Source organism: Parasteatoda tepidariorum, chromosome X2 (genome assembly GCF_043381705.1).
Source record: "Parasteatoda tepidariorum isolate YZ-2023 chromosome X2, CAS_Ptep_4.0, whole genome shotgun sequence".
NCBI classification, from domain to species: Eukaryota; Metazoa; Arthropoda; class Arachnida; order Araneae; family Theridiidae; genus Parasteatoda; species Parasteatoda tepidariorum.
Genome location: NC_092215.1, coordinates 31,396,640 through 31,411,949, shown reverse-complemented (window position 1 = coordinate 31,411,949; position 15,310 = coordinate 31,396,640). Strand labels below are relative to the sequence as shown.

The 15,310-nt window shown below is 28.2% G+C and overlaps 1 protein-coding gene across 1 annotated transcript in view; it reads right to left on the bottom strand.

Annotated features, from left to right (window-relative positions):
* Positions 1-7,188: 7,188 nt before the first annotated feature.
* The window catches only part of LOC107440923 (dual specificity calcium/calmodulin-dependent 3',5'-cyclic nucleotide phosphodiesterase 1A), a 535,122-nt gene continuing 527,000 nt past the window's right edge, over positions 7,189-15,310 (bottom strand). Inside the window, exons 18-20 of the mRNA XM_043040985.2 lie at positions 12,075-12,221; positions 9,213-9,437; positions 7,189-7,295 (exon numbers count right to left, since the gene is read on the bottom strand). Coding sequence (XP_042896919.2) covers positions 7,189-7,295; positions 9,213-9,437; positions 12,075-12,221 — 479 coding nt within the window. The remainder of the gene's footprint in view (positions 7,296-9,212; positions 9,438-12,074; positions 12,222-15,310) is intronic.

Sequence of the window (15,310 nt, the reverse complement as noted above, 5' to 3'; positions counted from 1 at the left end):
CAAGACTTGTGGCATGGGAGTGTGGAACTCTACCCTTCAGCCACCGGGCGTCATGTGTTAACATCAGCTTTTATATAAATTACAGTGAAACTTTGCATTAATGAGCCCAAAGAATAATTCTATAATATTGGTGATTTTAAAAGTTTTAGAGATAATTATTTAATTATTCAAATCTTCAATGTAAGAGCGTAAAGAGTGAAAAAAAAATATCTCTGTCCCACAAATAAATGCTTTGCTATTAAGTTCTATATTGAAAATAAGTGAGAATTTAAAAGCTTTCTTTTGTTTTGTCTAAAACAATGTTGGGTAACAACCCGTTTAATGTGAAACTTCTTTTAAGATTGATTCCATCTATGTATGCAATGTCTTATGAATCTATAAATTTATAAACTTAATTTTTTTTAGGCATAGGATACCGCAACATCAATGGTGGCTGAAACTTCGCCCACTTTTAAGAATTTTAGCTAAACATGATTCTTCTTACATTATGGAAAGCATAGACTGTCCTACTGTGCCTGAAGAAGACGATTAAAAACTATGCGTACAATTCTCTTCAATACTAGACTGTAATTCTTTTTTCTAACGAGAAAATGAAGAGGGATTTTAATATGGCAGCATATGTTTACTTTTCATGTTCAATATCTGAATGATACACCATGTGTATATCAACGTCTGAATAGAAATGCATTTGTTTCATAATATGCCTTTAAGCATCCTATTAAATTTTTATATATATATATATATGTATACACTAATGGAGGTGGTTACTGAGCACTTTGGATAAAAATAATAATAATGATATATAGCTAACGAATGTTAATATTTTAAAATTTTGATCCGCTTTCACATAAAAAATTAAAGTTAACAAAAAACGTAAAAATATATGAAATGATAATTGAAATGCAAAATATTTTGTTTATCATTTTTTGATAATACAAAGAAAATAATTCAAGATAGGAAATAAACATTTTGAACTACGATCACTAAATGACTTAGATAACAATTGTTTTAAAATAATACTTAATATACAATGATGGGATAAGCAAAAGGGCAGGCAGATTTTATTTATTTGTAAACAAACACATATCTTGCTCAAGTATAATAATAAAAAATTTGTTTTGAAGAAAGGTCAATTTAATATTTGAATTATTTGTATATTTCAATCAAGATCCAAGCCAGCGTATCACTGCCCTTTATGGATTTTTGATTTCAAATTTCAGTTTTATTAATAAGCTTCTTTTTTCGTACTATAACACCCCGTGAACAATGGAAAAGTTAAGGAAAACCAGTGACATAAAATTGATACTATTTCGATTGTTAACCGGATGCCATGGCTGATGGTAAGGTAAGTTTTTGTACATTAAACATGGTTAACCAGTACTAATGTACTTATGATAGACAGTAAGCAGTCTTAAAGATCGATATTAGACTATCAATATAGCAAACTGTTAACTAGACTCTAGAATCAATATTAGAGCTGATCACTGTTAATGAATATAATATTATAATAATATTAGATAATAATAATAATAATAATAATAATATATAACAATTATTATTATAATAATTATTATATCTAAATATTATAATAATTAAAATAATTAGAATATAATAATAATTAGAACATAATAATAATATTAGAGCAGACTGTTAAATGAACTGTAAGACATAACGATAGCAACTATGAGTGCATTCTTAATCTAGTGAAATTATCATGATCTTTACGATCGATAACTACGAAGAACTGATATTGATTACGATATAATATCTCTTTGAAAACTTTATTAAGTTAGCTTTCAAGTCTTTTCTGTTTATTGAGATTGAAAAAAAAATACTAATAATCTTTATTTTCAACAGACGCGAAAAATATAATAAACTGATTTCAGAATCGATATCAGGATTAGACTCTTTTGTAAGATATACTGCTGAACAAAATGTAGATATAGCAACAGCAAAAGTATCAAAATTAGAATTAGTTCTTCATATTATTGAATTATCTTAGTTGGTTCCATCCGCTGCTAAGTAAAATTAATATTGGTTACGATATTGACTCCTTTATAAACGTTTCGCATAGAATTAGGAATATTATAATCATTTTTTGCCTGATTCAACACAATTGCTGATAATAATTTGAACTTTCAACAAATCTAAGAATATAGTAAACTGTTAGCCTGACTTCGGGATTGATCACTTTCATGATGCAGACTATTTAATGAACTGTAAGACATAACGATAGCAAAATATGAGTCCATTCTCATTCTGATCGAATTATCATGATTTGTACGATTTGCAATAAAGTATGAATCACAATATTTTGTCCTTCTGCAAAGTTCTACGAAGAATTAGATAGCTTTTAATCGTTTTCTGTCTTTTTCAGATAGCATCAATTGTTGATAAAAATCTTCTTTGCAATAGCTTTGAGAATATAGAGCACTAGACTCGTATCGGTGGTCACTGGTCACTTTTAGATGGCTAACGCTTGATTGAATTTTTAGAATTTACTATAGAAAAAAAAAGAGTCAATCAAAAATTTGATTAAATTACAATGGCTCAAACTAATAGCTATCGAAATTTGATACAATGGCTGTTAGTTGGAGTCATTTTAATAATATGAAAAGGCAGAAAGAGAAAATATTGTCTCATAGAAAGACCCGAAATTTTCCCTTTCTGCAAAGTTCTACGGAGAATTAAGTAGCTTTTAATCATTTTCTGTCTTTTCCAGATAATCTCAATTGTTGATAAAAATCATCATTTGCAACAGTTCTGAGAATAAATCAAACTGTTAACTTTGATATCGATATCAGGACTGGTCACTTTTAGATAATAGTTGACTAACAATTGATTTATTTTTTAGATTTTTCGATTGAAAAAAAAATGAGTCAATCCTATATCTGACCGAATTGCAATTGTTCAAACTAAGCAAAACTAATATCTCATTATTATTATTATTATATCATGATAATTATTATATCATTATTATTATTATATCATTATTATTATTATCTCATTTTGAACAGGTTTTATAAAGAAGAAAGTAGCTTTTAACGTTTCCTGTAAATCGCACATAAACAGAATTTCTGATATAAATCTTCTCTTTCGACAGCTCTGAAAACTGTTAGGGATATCAAGATTTGATTGGAGTCAGTGCCAGTGATTAAACCGTAGTATCTGACATAGTATTTGGGATATGAACAGCAAGGATTATTTTTTATAATCATCTCATTATTATTATTATCTCATTATTATTATTATCATCTCATTCTGAACAGGTTTTACAAAGAAGTAAGTAGCTTTTAACATTTCTTGTAATAGCATTTTCGCACACAACCAGAATTTCTGATATAAATCTTCTCTTTTGACAGCTCTGAAAACTGTCAGGGATATCAAGATTTGATTTGAGTCAGTGCCAAAGATTAAACCGTAGTATCTGACATAGATTGGGATATGAATCGCTAGGATTAATTTCTTTTATCTTCTCATTATTATTATTATCCCATTATTATTTGAGTCAGTGCCAGAGATTAAACCTTAGTATCTGACATAGACGTGAACCGCAAGGATTCTTTTTTTTTAAATTATCATCTCATTATTATTATTATCCCATTATTATTACTATCATCTCATTCTGAACAGGTTTTACAAAGAAGTACGTAGCTTTTAACATTTCTTGTAAATTACACATAAACAGAATTTCTGATATAAATCTTCTCTCTTGACAGCTCTGAAAACTGTCAGGGATATCAAGATCTGATCTGAGAACTGTCAGGAGGGATTCAGTGCCAGAGATTAAACCGTAGTATCTAACACAGATTGGGATATGAACAGCAAGGATTCTTTTTTAAGAACTATAAATAATTCATTGATAAATATTTTTCCCCTTTTGATTTATACCATCATTGTACAATACTGACTCAAACTATATTGCCCTTTAAGTGTAACTGGTGAGAGATATATGTGAGATTTCAAAATTCATTAGTTTAATTAAAAAACAAGATTCTAGCGCTCAAAATTAAAAATTTTTAGAAACCATATAAATATTATTAAATTTAATTGAAATTTAAAGGGTATGTTTCAAAAAGAATGTTAATAAAAATTAAAAGGCAATATATATTTGGCCTGTATTTATTGACTATTGTTTCTAAAATTAATAAAAAATGATTATACAATACTCGAAATAAACAACTTAAATCACTAAAATAATAATCCTTTACCACCCTTCAGTTACGTTTGTATATAAGACACTACAATCATAATAAAACCCAAGAAAATAATTCATTGTGCATGGATGAGCGTTATAAGAATATACATTGGAATGTTATTTAGTTAACACTTAACTCCCATTAATCCCCTAAAATCTTTTTTTTTAAATAAAAAAGAGAATGATTAACATAATCTACGTCACCACACATTATCGAATCAGACTGTCTCTTTCATAACCTGATAGTATTTATAAACAATAAAGTTATCACATCTATTAAGTTTCATTTTCTCGTATGAAACGCTAAAACGAGCATGACAAGAAACTATCATGACACATTGATTATTTGTTTGCACGTTTATTGTATTTACTAAGACTAATATTCAAGTTATTATTAATTCAACACATCGTAAGTATATTGAAAAAGCTGAAGATTTAAATTTGATTAACTTATTCCATGCTTTGTATGAAGAATTTTTTTTAAATACTAAAGAAATTTAAGTTCTTTAAGAAAGTACATACTAACTGCACATGCTATAAATCACATTCACTATAACTTTGCAAATTAAATGGTAGATAATGCATAATTTATATGAGAAAATTCAGAAGTATATAAACACAGTTAATAACGCATATGCTTTATAGTTTAAGACATTAACATATTTGGTTTGTAATGTACATGTTTATTTTCTGATATATACCAAATTATATAATACATTACCGAAATATGACATTTCGTCTATTAATTTTTAAAACGCATTTAAAAGTAATAGGTGAGTTAGAAATTTTTGTAAACAACATGTATTTCACTTTTTTAAATTATGCATTATATACTAAAAAACTACATATGGTTTAGTATGTACTTGACAAATAAGACAGGGTTTAACAAAAAAAAAATGCCTGATAGTTTGAAAAATTATATGTTTGATATAATAAGTTATGAAAGCAATAACTAATTTATCAGTTTTGTTTGAATTAAATAAAAATGTTTCATTTGACTGTTTTCCTTTTGAAGGATTAATTTAATAAACAGGATCTGGTCCTCTACACATCTGGCTCCTTGAAAACTTAAATGAAGTTCAAAGTATCCTTAACAGCATTTTTTCGAGATTAATTGATTTTTTTGCCAGCTTGCCTGCATTAGCATCAGCATTATTTTAAAGGTCTTTACCATTAGTCTCGAATGCTTAATGTCTTAAATTTTAACATTAGTTCTCACATTGTGTTCAGTCAAGAGCAATTAGAGATTTCTGAATTTAACATACGAAACTAGCATAAGACTAATTTTATCTTTAACCATTATTCTCCGACGTTTAACGTCTTAAATCTTAGCATCAGCTCTCATATTGTGTTCTGTCAAGAACAATGAAAGATTTCAAAATTTAACATTAAGACTATACATACAAATTTCAATTCTTAGGCAATTAAAACTTAGCCTTAACATATTATTAGTCTTAACATATTATATTATTGACCTTAAATATATTTCATCTTGCATCATCATTTGTTCTATACTTGGTGTCTCAAAGCACCAACATATCGTTGTATGTGAGAGGATATATTTTTACGCAAATTAGAAAAATTCTTCTTTTCATTTTGTATTCATGCTTCTGTCATTAAACATAAATGCATAAACGTCGATATTGACCTTAAATATAATTTATCTTGCACCCTTATTCGTCCTTGACCTAGGGTCTCAAAGCGCCAAACGTAGATAGTTGTATGTCAGAAAATATTTTCTTACGTAAACAGTACAAATTCTTTTTTTCCTTTTTGTATTTAGGCTTCTGTTATGACAATATAAACTGACTGTCTAATATTATTTCATAAGAAAAAGTGATGCAGTTTAATCTATTCAAGTTAATTTAGGCTTAGTAGATTAAGTTAATTTAGGCTTAGATTAAGTTAATTTAGGCTTAGATTAAGTTTAATTAGGCTTAGTAGATTAAGTTAAATTAGGCTTAGATTAAGTTTAATTAGGCTTAGTAGATTAAGTTAAATTAGGCTTAGTAGATAAAGTTAATTTAGGCTTAGTAGATTAAGTTAATTTAGGCTTAGTAGATTAAGCTAATTTAAGCTTAACACGTACCTTTACCAAAATGTTCCTGGAGGACTGGCCAAGGTGTTCTGAATCAGCAAATTGTTCCCAAAAATAGGCACGGTCAACAGTTACATTTGGCATTGATTTGAACATTTATTTTGTTAATAAAGACATATATTTAGTTTACTACTAGATAATCTGAACTGTACAGGGGTTTCAAAATCAGGTTATTCTTTTTGATATACCCTGCTTATTAAAAATATTAAATAATAACTATTAAAAATGAAGTGCATTTAGAAGAAAAAGTGAATGTGCATTATTATTAAAGAATATAAAGTCATACTTAAGGGTCGAAATATTTGAGGCTGTTTAAAGCATAATAAGTTGATCAAAATTCTCAGTGCTTGTTAAGCTTAGCTCATGATTAAAAATGCTTAATTTACTCTGAACCATAGAGTACTGATGGTGTTAATGATGGCTATAGTTGTTAAATGCATGTTTGGTGTATACATTGAAGTAAAATCTTGTACTTTACAAAATATAGAAATACATTGTTAGATTTCAGCTTAAATTACTTTGTTATAGCCGGCAGGATACAGAATAGTCATTTTTTGAGAATGACAAAAATTTTCTTAATAAGTTTAGCCAAAAGAGGTACATAGCAATTGATATTATGAAAGCATTCATAAAAATATCATAATATTTCTAGAAAGTGCATATAAACAGACACGATATGCGGAATAACACACCATGATCAAGTAATATTATACTACAAGTTACGGGTTTTACATTGAGATACAAGATTTTTACAAGATTTTCATAGAGCAGGTGAAGTTTACCAAAACTCATTCTTGAGTTTTGATAAGATGATGCTATGGAGGTTATTTAAATGATCATTCACTTGTTTCTTAACTGATGATATGCAATTACCAAGATGAAAACCATTAATTTAAAAGTCAATACTGCTGTGCCATAGTATCTTTTTTTTTTCCAAAATATGTTGCTTTTTTATTTTGCTNTATAAAAATACAGATAATTGAGCTCGAAGCTCAGCATCTGAAAAAAATATAAAAATTATTTTTATATAATGGACTTTCAAACGGAGACATTCATAGGAGACAGTGGATCTTCAAAATAACATTCTTTATTTGCGTTGCTAAACCTGACTTTTTTCGTGTAATCCATTAACCCCTTAACGATCAGTTAATTTTCAAGAAAACGGTCATAAAAGTGCCTATTTTGCAAAATACACGTACTTTATTAGTGCTGACATCAAGTATAAAATAAACTAACTATCTTCAATAACCTTAAAAATATCCTGGTACTGCCATCTGGTGTGTAAAATGAGAAATAAAATCCGGGCAAAAGAAATGAATTAGCTTTATTCTTATTGGCGCGTTACTACTGAACACTTCATCCAGGAACTTTCACAGGAGCGAGAAGTAGACGGCGAAACCTCACCCCGTCATTTTCCCAGGAGCGAGAAGGAAGGGGTTAATGCATAAAATATCTCATGCAGAGTTAGAAATTTCTCTGAAAAATGGGTAAATTTATGTAATTGTTATGTTACTATTTTCAACCAAAACATTACAAAAAGAGGGTATTCAAACTGTTAACTGCGAGAAAAATAGTTTATTGATTGTTTTCACTTACTACGGTTAAACAATCAAAATTTCATCCGTGTCAACTAAGCCTGCAGCAAATGGAAATTGAAATTCACACATTCTTTGAAGGATAGAATCTGAGCCGTGTAATAAGTGCTTTTATTCAAAACAACGGATATCTAATAATCTTATACCAATAAGTGCATTATCTTACGAAGTCACTTAATTTTTTTTGCAGTTGAATACATACTTTAGCTATATATATTCTGGTGTCAATACATTACTGAGTGTTGACACCAGAATATTTCCTCCATTCCTTCAATACACGAGGAGTTTTAGTGTCTTGTACTCCTCATTTTGTGACTCCGGACTATTTCAATACGAAATTCCCATTCAAGCATAGATGGAAGCACTAAAGAGTATAAAACACAAAAAAGTCAAGTGTTTCCTTTTTCTCTCGGTAGGTGGCTCAACTAGATAAACAAATCCAGCCATATTCTACGGTTTGCTCGACGAAACGCAACTCCAATGTCCATTGTCAAACATAACTCCAATGTTCAGTTAAATTTCAATTTTAATGTTCTGAAATCATGGTTATAAATAACGTTTGGTGCATATGTTCATTGAAATGATCTATAAAATATATACGCTGACATAAAAAGATTTTTTTTATTTTTCATAAAAAATGCTTTCATTTCATAAAATTTGCATTGTTATTTATGAATGATGAAATTATTTTAATAAAACCTTAGCTGTGATCAAAAATTTAAAAACTGAAATTATTTAAATGCAAAAATTTTGTTGTGCAAAGGACATTTTTAGTTATGAGTAAATAAAAAGTTATAAAATCACCCCTTACTATCTTTTTAAAATTTTAATATTTTTTAATAAAACATTTTATATAAAGTACCATGATTATGTATGGTTTATAATAAAAATCAATAGTTTTCAGGTATCTAAATATATATCAAAATATGCAAAATAAAAAATTCATATTACTTGTTTTTAAGCTTCACTGTCCCTTTAAATAAATCAGCTGAAAAACTTTAAATAAATCTTTTTATCGTTTACTAAAAACGAACATTTAACGTGATTTCAAAGCGTTTCGGTAAAAATTAACGAGTTTTTTGGTGTTCCCATAGGGCTAAAAAATTGTAAAATTTTACCATATTCTAGTAGTTTTGACTATACTTTTCTTCCCAGTGTGAAAATAAATGTTCTTCTAAAGTAGAAAAAAAAATAAAAATTGCATAACAAAGAAAATAATTATTTAAGAAACAGCTTTTTGCTTGCGTGCTCCTTAATATTTTATTACAATCCACGGTAAATGAAAACTTATGATAATTGATATGTAATTTAGCTTGATTACCTTTATGAGTTCGTTCTTTCCATTTCTTTTTGTTTTCTTCTAGAAGAGATACCCAAGGCCTTTTTACTTTAGAGCATACAAAAGGTGCTTTAGGCGATGTGGAAACATTATCATTGCTAGTACTGGGGCCAGGCTCAGATGGAGGGGATTGAGATTCAGTTGAATTATCTCGTTTGATTGCATTAGCCAAAGCTCCTGTTAGAGATTGAGATTTTCTTCGTAGTGCTATAAAAACATATTAAATACACCATAAGAAATGCAATTGCTGATTTGATATATTGCATGTATTATCCTTGAATAGGATGTTACATTCAATTAGGAATTCTGACTCCAGGATTAATTGGATATTTATTATTCAATTATAGTATATCTTAGAAAACGTTTTTTGTTTTCAAATTTATGACAGGGCGTTTCGGATGGGTATAAATTATTTATCACTATGTTAAGAGATCAAATTCCCATTTAACATGATACGTTTAAACAATGTAATATTTTATTGCATTTCTAATTCGGCAACGGAGAATAAAATTTGTAAAAGAAAATATTGTTTTTTGTTATATAAGCCTTACTTTAAATGCCTAAATAAAAGTTTATAGGAATAAGATTTAAGTTGTATAGAGTATTCTATGTTCATTTTTAGCTTACAGAAAATTACGTAACTCAATTCTTAAATATATTATAAAAATTTTATTGGTTTTTTGAATTTTTTTCATGATCAAGGTTTTATTTTAAATATTTAAACTTAAATGTATAAACTCGCCTAAAGCATACAAAAGATGCTTTAGGCGATAATAAAACATTATCAGTTCTAGACTCTGATGGGGGGGGATAAGATTCTCTTCTAATTATCTCTTTCAATTATTTGGTTTAATTATCTCGTTTAATTGCATTGGCCAAAGCTTCCATTAGAATTGAGATTTTCTTCATTGTGCTGTAAAAACATATTAAATACATCATAAGAAATGCAACTGCTGATTTGCATATTGCATGTATTATCTTTGAATAGGATATTATATTAAATTAGAAATTCTGACACCGGAACTAATTGGATATTTGTCATCTAATTATGGTATATCTTAGAAAACTTATTTTGTTTTCAAATTTATGATAAGGCTTTTCAGGTGGTTATAAATTGTTTATCCCTAAGTTAAGCGATCAAATTCACATTTAAGAATTCAAAACGTGCAACGTTTAAACAATGTTATATTTTATTGCGATTCTCAATTGACAATGGAAAATAAAATTTGCAAAAAGAAAATTTTCTTGTTTCTTGTGATCCAAACCTTACCTTAAATGCATAAATAAAAGTTCATAGGACTACGATTCAAATTGTATGACATATTCTATGTTTAATTTTAGCTCACAATTATTTAATTTCTAAATATACTATAAAAATGTTATTTATTTTTAAAATTTTTTTTTGACATCAAAGCCTTGTTTTAAATATATAAACTTAATACATAAATATATAAACTTAAATGTATGAACTTTAAAGTTAAAAGATTTAAACATATGTATGATAAAATTTAAGTAGTATGAAATATGCAAGATTTTTTTTAATCAACATCAAACTGCATAATTAAATTTAAAAGTTTCACTTAAAATTCGTCTACATCTTTTATATTTTAATTTTTTTTTCAAATATACAATTTCGATATTGCAGTGCACTGGATAAAATTTTGGTGTATACACTGTAAAATATTCCGGATAAAATTTCAGTTAAAGTACCGGTTTCTAGTTTTTTCCAGTGACAGTAAACTTAGGGGTTTAATATATACAGTAAAAAATGTTGGTGTATGGTTGTCATCATTTTTGGTGCTGTTGTAATCTCTCTAAATACATTTTAAATACATAACAATAGTTATCGAGCAAATATTACTTAAAAATGATAAACTAACAATTGTTTGAAAGAATTAGTCGAAATATATTACATAAAATGACCGTGCTTTTTAAACTAAATGTTTTTGCAATCAAGCCATTGATTTATTCTAATGGACATGAATATATTTGATGTCAGTAAACAAACAAACAAACAAAAATTGAATAAAGAAACCGAAACTATGCAGTTAAAATGTACATAAAAACTGTGACAACATGCACTTAAAATTTTTTGTCTTACCTCAGCACAAAAATGATGACAACTATGCATTAAAACATTTTACAATATATAATGAAATGAAATTTCAAAAATCTACAAAATAAATGTTGTATAATATATTCAAAAAGTGGTAATGGTCATTTTCAGTAGAAAATATTTTTGATACAAGTTGTTGTTGTGGCAATTAAGGCAAGGGGAGCTATTGTTCCTTTTTCCCGTGGCGCCATCTATGGCAAATAATTTTACTTCTGCTTCACTCATACGTCACAGTCGTTTATAGGGCAGACCCTTTCATACATTCATTCATACATTCATGACCCATTCATTCATCTACAGATCGTAACTTAGACATGAAACAGAGAATTATCAATCTCCAATTCAGTATCCCCAGAGGCATGATTTGTTATGGGAACATGGAGGGCTTTGTGACCCGACAGATTTAACGTGCGTCCTTCCAACCAGGCTATCCCGGCCCCATTTTTGCTATATCTTTATTAATTATTAATTATATATGTCAAATCTTTATTTAACCTTTAATAATTATTAATCAAAATTAGAACAATCGCATCCCCTCTGCCTTAATGACCGACAGCAACAAGAGTTGACAGTTTTCTCAGTCCATTTAAAAAAAAACAGTATTTTTTTGTGAAATAAATAGTTTTATACTATTATAATTGTTGATAATTTTTTAAATTTAACAGATTTTTTTACAGTGCAGTAATAAAAAAAAAGATTCAGTATTTCAAAAAATTCGTTTTCCTTACCTGAAGGTTTAGTATCTTCTGTGCTCACATCTTCACTTACTGATTCCGTAATAGGAGGTGCACGGACGCTTTGCGTTTTGTGTTCAATCTTTTCGAGTAAATCTCCACATACTTCTAAACTTGGAGACACGATGAAATCAATGAAACCTAAAACAAAAATAAACCATATTTTTTAAAATATTTACAATAAATACACCTTAATATTGAAAAAATAATTCCAAGAAGCTAAAACGGTAAGATATTACTGGATTGAAAATTAATAAAACCTACTTGATTAAAGATTGAAACATGTCAACTGTTATTTGCTATTTATATATTTTTGAAGCGAATGAAGTTTTTTTAATCAGGTAATACCTTAATATGGTTGAAATTCATTTTTTAATCTTGTAGTTTGGATTATAAGCAGAATTAGGTAATATTTTAACTGAAAAAAATTGAACAAAGCAGATAGTTCGTAATGATGTGGAAAAAAGAAGTATGGTGGTTAGCAGGATCAGTACACACATTTCGTTTTTATTATAAACAATATTTTTATAAACACTTAGTTTATGAAAAAAAATTAAAAATAGAAAATTGCATGAAGAAAAAAAAATCTGGTATAATTATCGTGCTGTATGGTAATGACATTTCTGGTAAAAAAAGCCATAATTCTGGTTAATAAAGCTAAAAATTAAGGTATTTAAAGCATTCATTTCGTAATTTTTCCGTTTATATGGCAACCATTCTGGGAAATTCTGATTTTCAAAATTACAGTTTTTAATATAACACAATTATAAGGAAATACAAAACTAAAACGAAAGTGTTAAGTTAAATAAATAGTTTTTACGACTATGCTTTAGAGTATCATGATGAAATTGTTCTTACCACATTTATCAAATTTTATCACACATTACTCAGTAAAGAAATCCGGATAAAATTACTGCGCAAAGTATCGGCACTCAAGGTGCCGGTACTTTTTACTGTAAAATCTATTCTCACCGGAGCATGTTACGGAACAAAAAATCTGATATACTATAAATTTTACAATAATAATTACCGTAAAATTACTGAATCACCCTAATTAAATATTACTGCAAAAATTACGGTTTAATATTTTACGGCAAAAATGGATTTTACGGATGATGCACCAAAAGTGACGGTAGTTTTTACCGCATTTTGATCCGGAATTCTTTACAGTGTAGCAAAAAATATTTTGCGGTTAATTTTACCAAAATCGTTATCAAAGTAAGCGGTAACTTTCGGGAAGATCTCAACGAATCCATAATTTTTTTTTTAAAATTCAAATCTGTTGCAAATTTTCGTAATCCCCTGATATAAACATTTAAACTGCAAAGGTTCAGATTTTTTAAATTGCATCTCCAGATATCATTCAAATTGCATCAATCAAATTGCAGATTTAAATTGCATCTGATCTGCATCTAATTAATCTAATAATTGCATCTAATTAATCTAATCTAATAACTGCATCTAATTTGAATGATCAAGATATCATTCAAATTGCAGATTTTAATTGCATCTCAAATAAAGGATAAATAGTGACCTTCTGTAATTGGATATTCTCAATACTAAAATTTAATAAATTTGTGAAATGTATTTTTTTGGACCGAATACAATATTTTTTTTAAAACTTTAAATCGGAATATTTTGTTTTGAGTTTATTAGCCTGTAAATATTCTGCTTTTAGTACCACAGAATACAGGATACTCTCATCACTCTAAATATATATTTTCAGAATCATTGTCAAAAGTGAAGTTGAAAAAGTATGAACATTATTTAGCTTAAATCAAAAATGTAACAAATTAGAAATAATTATTCACATTTTTATCGAATCATTAATATGTATTTAAAAACATCAAATTCAGTTTAATTGTCTGATGGAGTTGTTTGTTGTAAACACCTTTCATATCTTCTCTGTTTTTTTTCTATCAGTTTAAAGTTTCGCTGTATGTAGCCAGCCTTTTTCAATAGTGATTCGTTAGATTTTGGTGGTGCTTTTTTTTTCTTAACATAAATGTTTAATTTACAATCTACAATGCATATACTTAAATTTCATTTCAGACAAATATTCTCAAACTGTATATTAAGGATGGACGAACCACTGCGGCTCAGGTGATAGAGCATACGCCTTCTATAAAGTGACGCAGGCTCAAATCCCAGCTGTGGCTGATTGATACGAACTCTGCTTCCTGCTCACACCGACCATAGTGCTGACGTAAAATATCCTGAGTGGTAGACGGATCATGGGTTAGAATCCCATTGCTGTCATGCTAACCGTGGAGGTTTTCGTGGTTTTTCCTCTTCACATAACGCAAATGTGAGTTAGTTCCATGAAAAAGACCTCCACAAAGGCTAGTTTGTCTCAATGCTTGACCTAGTAATTCCCCTGTTCTCTGTAATGGGTTTAAAATTGCGAACTGAACATTGATGGTTGAAAACTCAGAATTGAGTCGGCTGTTCAACGCCAGTTATTCATATATAAATAATAAAATAAAAGATTTAAGAGTCTGATTTTTTAACCTACCTTAATATATGATAATAAAAATATAATTATAATAAATAAATACAAGTACTTTAAGCTTCAGATATAATTAAGAAAACTTTTAAAAAGGATCGTTTTTTTTTTAATTCTCATTCTCGAATAAATAATTCGAACTGTGTATTATAAATCTTCATATAAATCTTTTCCTTTAAATTTTTTTCCGTAGTCGACTGCTCAATACCGGTTATAAAATAAAATATTAAGAGTGGACAATACAGAACACCTGTACAAAATATTTATTTATATTTTTCGATTTGTTGTGATCTTGAAAGGTGAATCTTATAAGCAATAAAATACCTTCTCCAAGAAAAATCAGTTTTTTTTAAATCTCAGATGACATTCTATTAAGGTCATGAAGTATTGGCAGATGAAAATCTTTATTGATTTATTTGTATTTTTTGCAGCTTATTTTCATCCGGGCTTGAAATATTGTTTTATTCTTCTTCTTTGGATTGTGGGGGAGATTACATTCGGAAGCTCCGCTTAACTAAATCCACTGAGCTTTCATCTGACCAGCTGCTGTTCATATAAAACATACAAAAATAACTTTCCCACATTTCTCGTTTTTCTTAGGTAGCCATTTCTTTTTTTTCATCGCAAAAATGACAGCTGAGTCAATATAAATATACTTTTATCAAAGTGATGATTTTTTTTTTCAAGAAGCATTTATAAAGCTGCATATTTGGAAGTTTTTAAG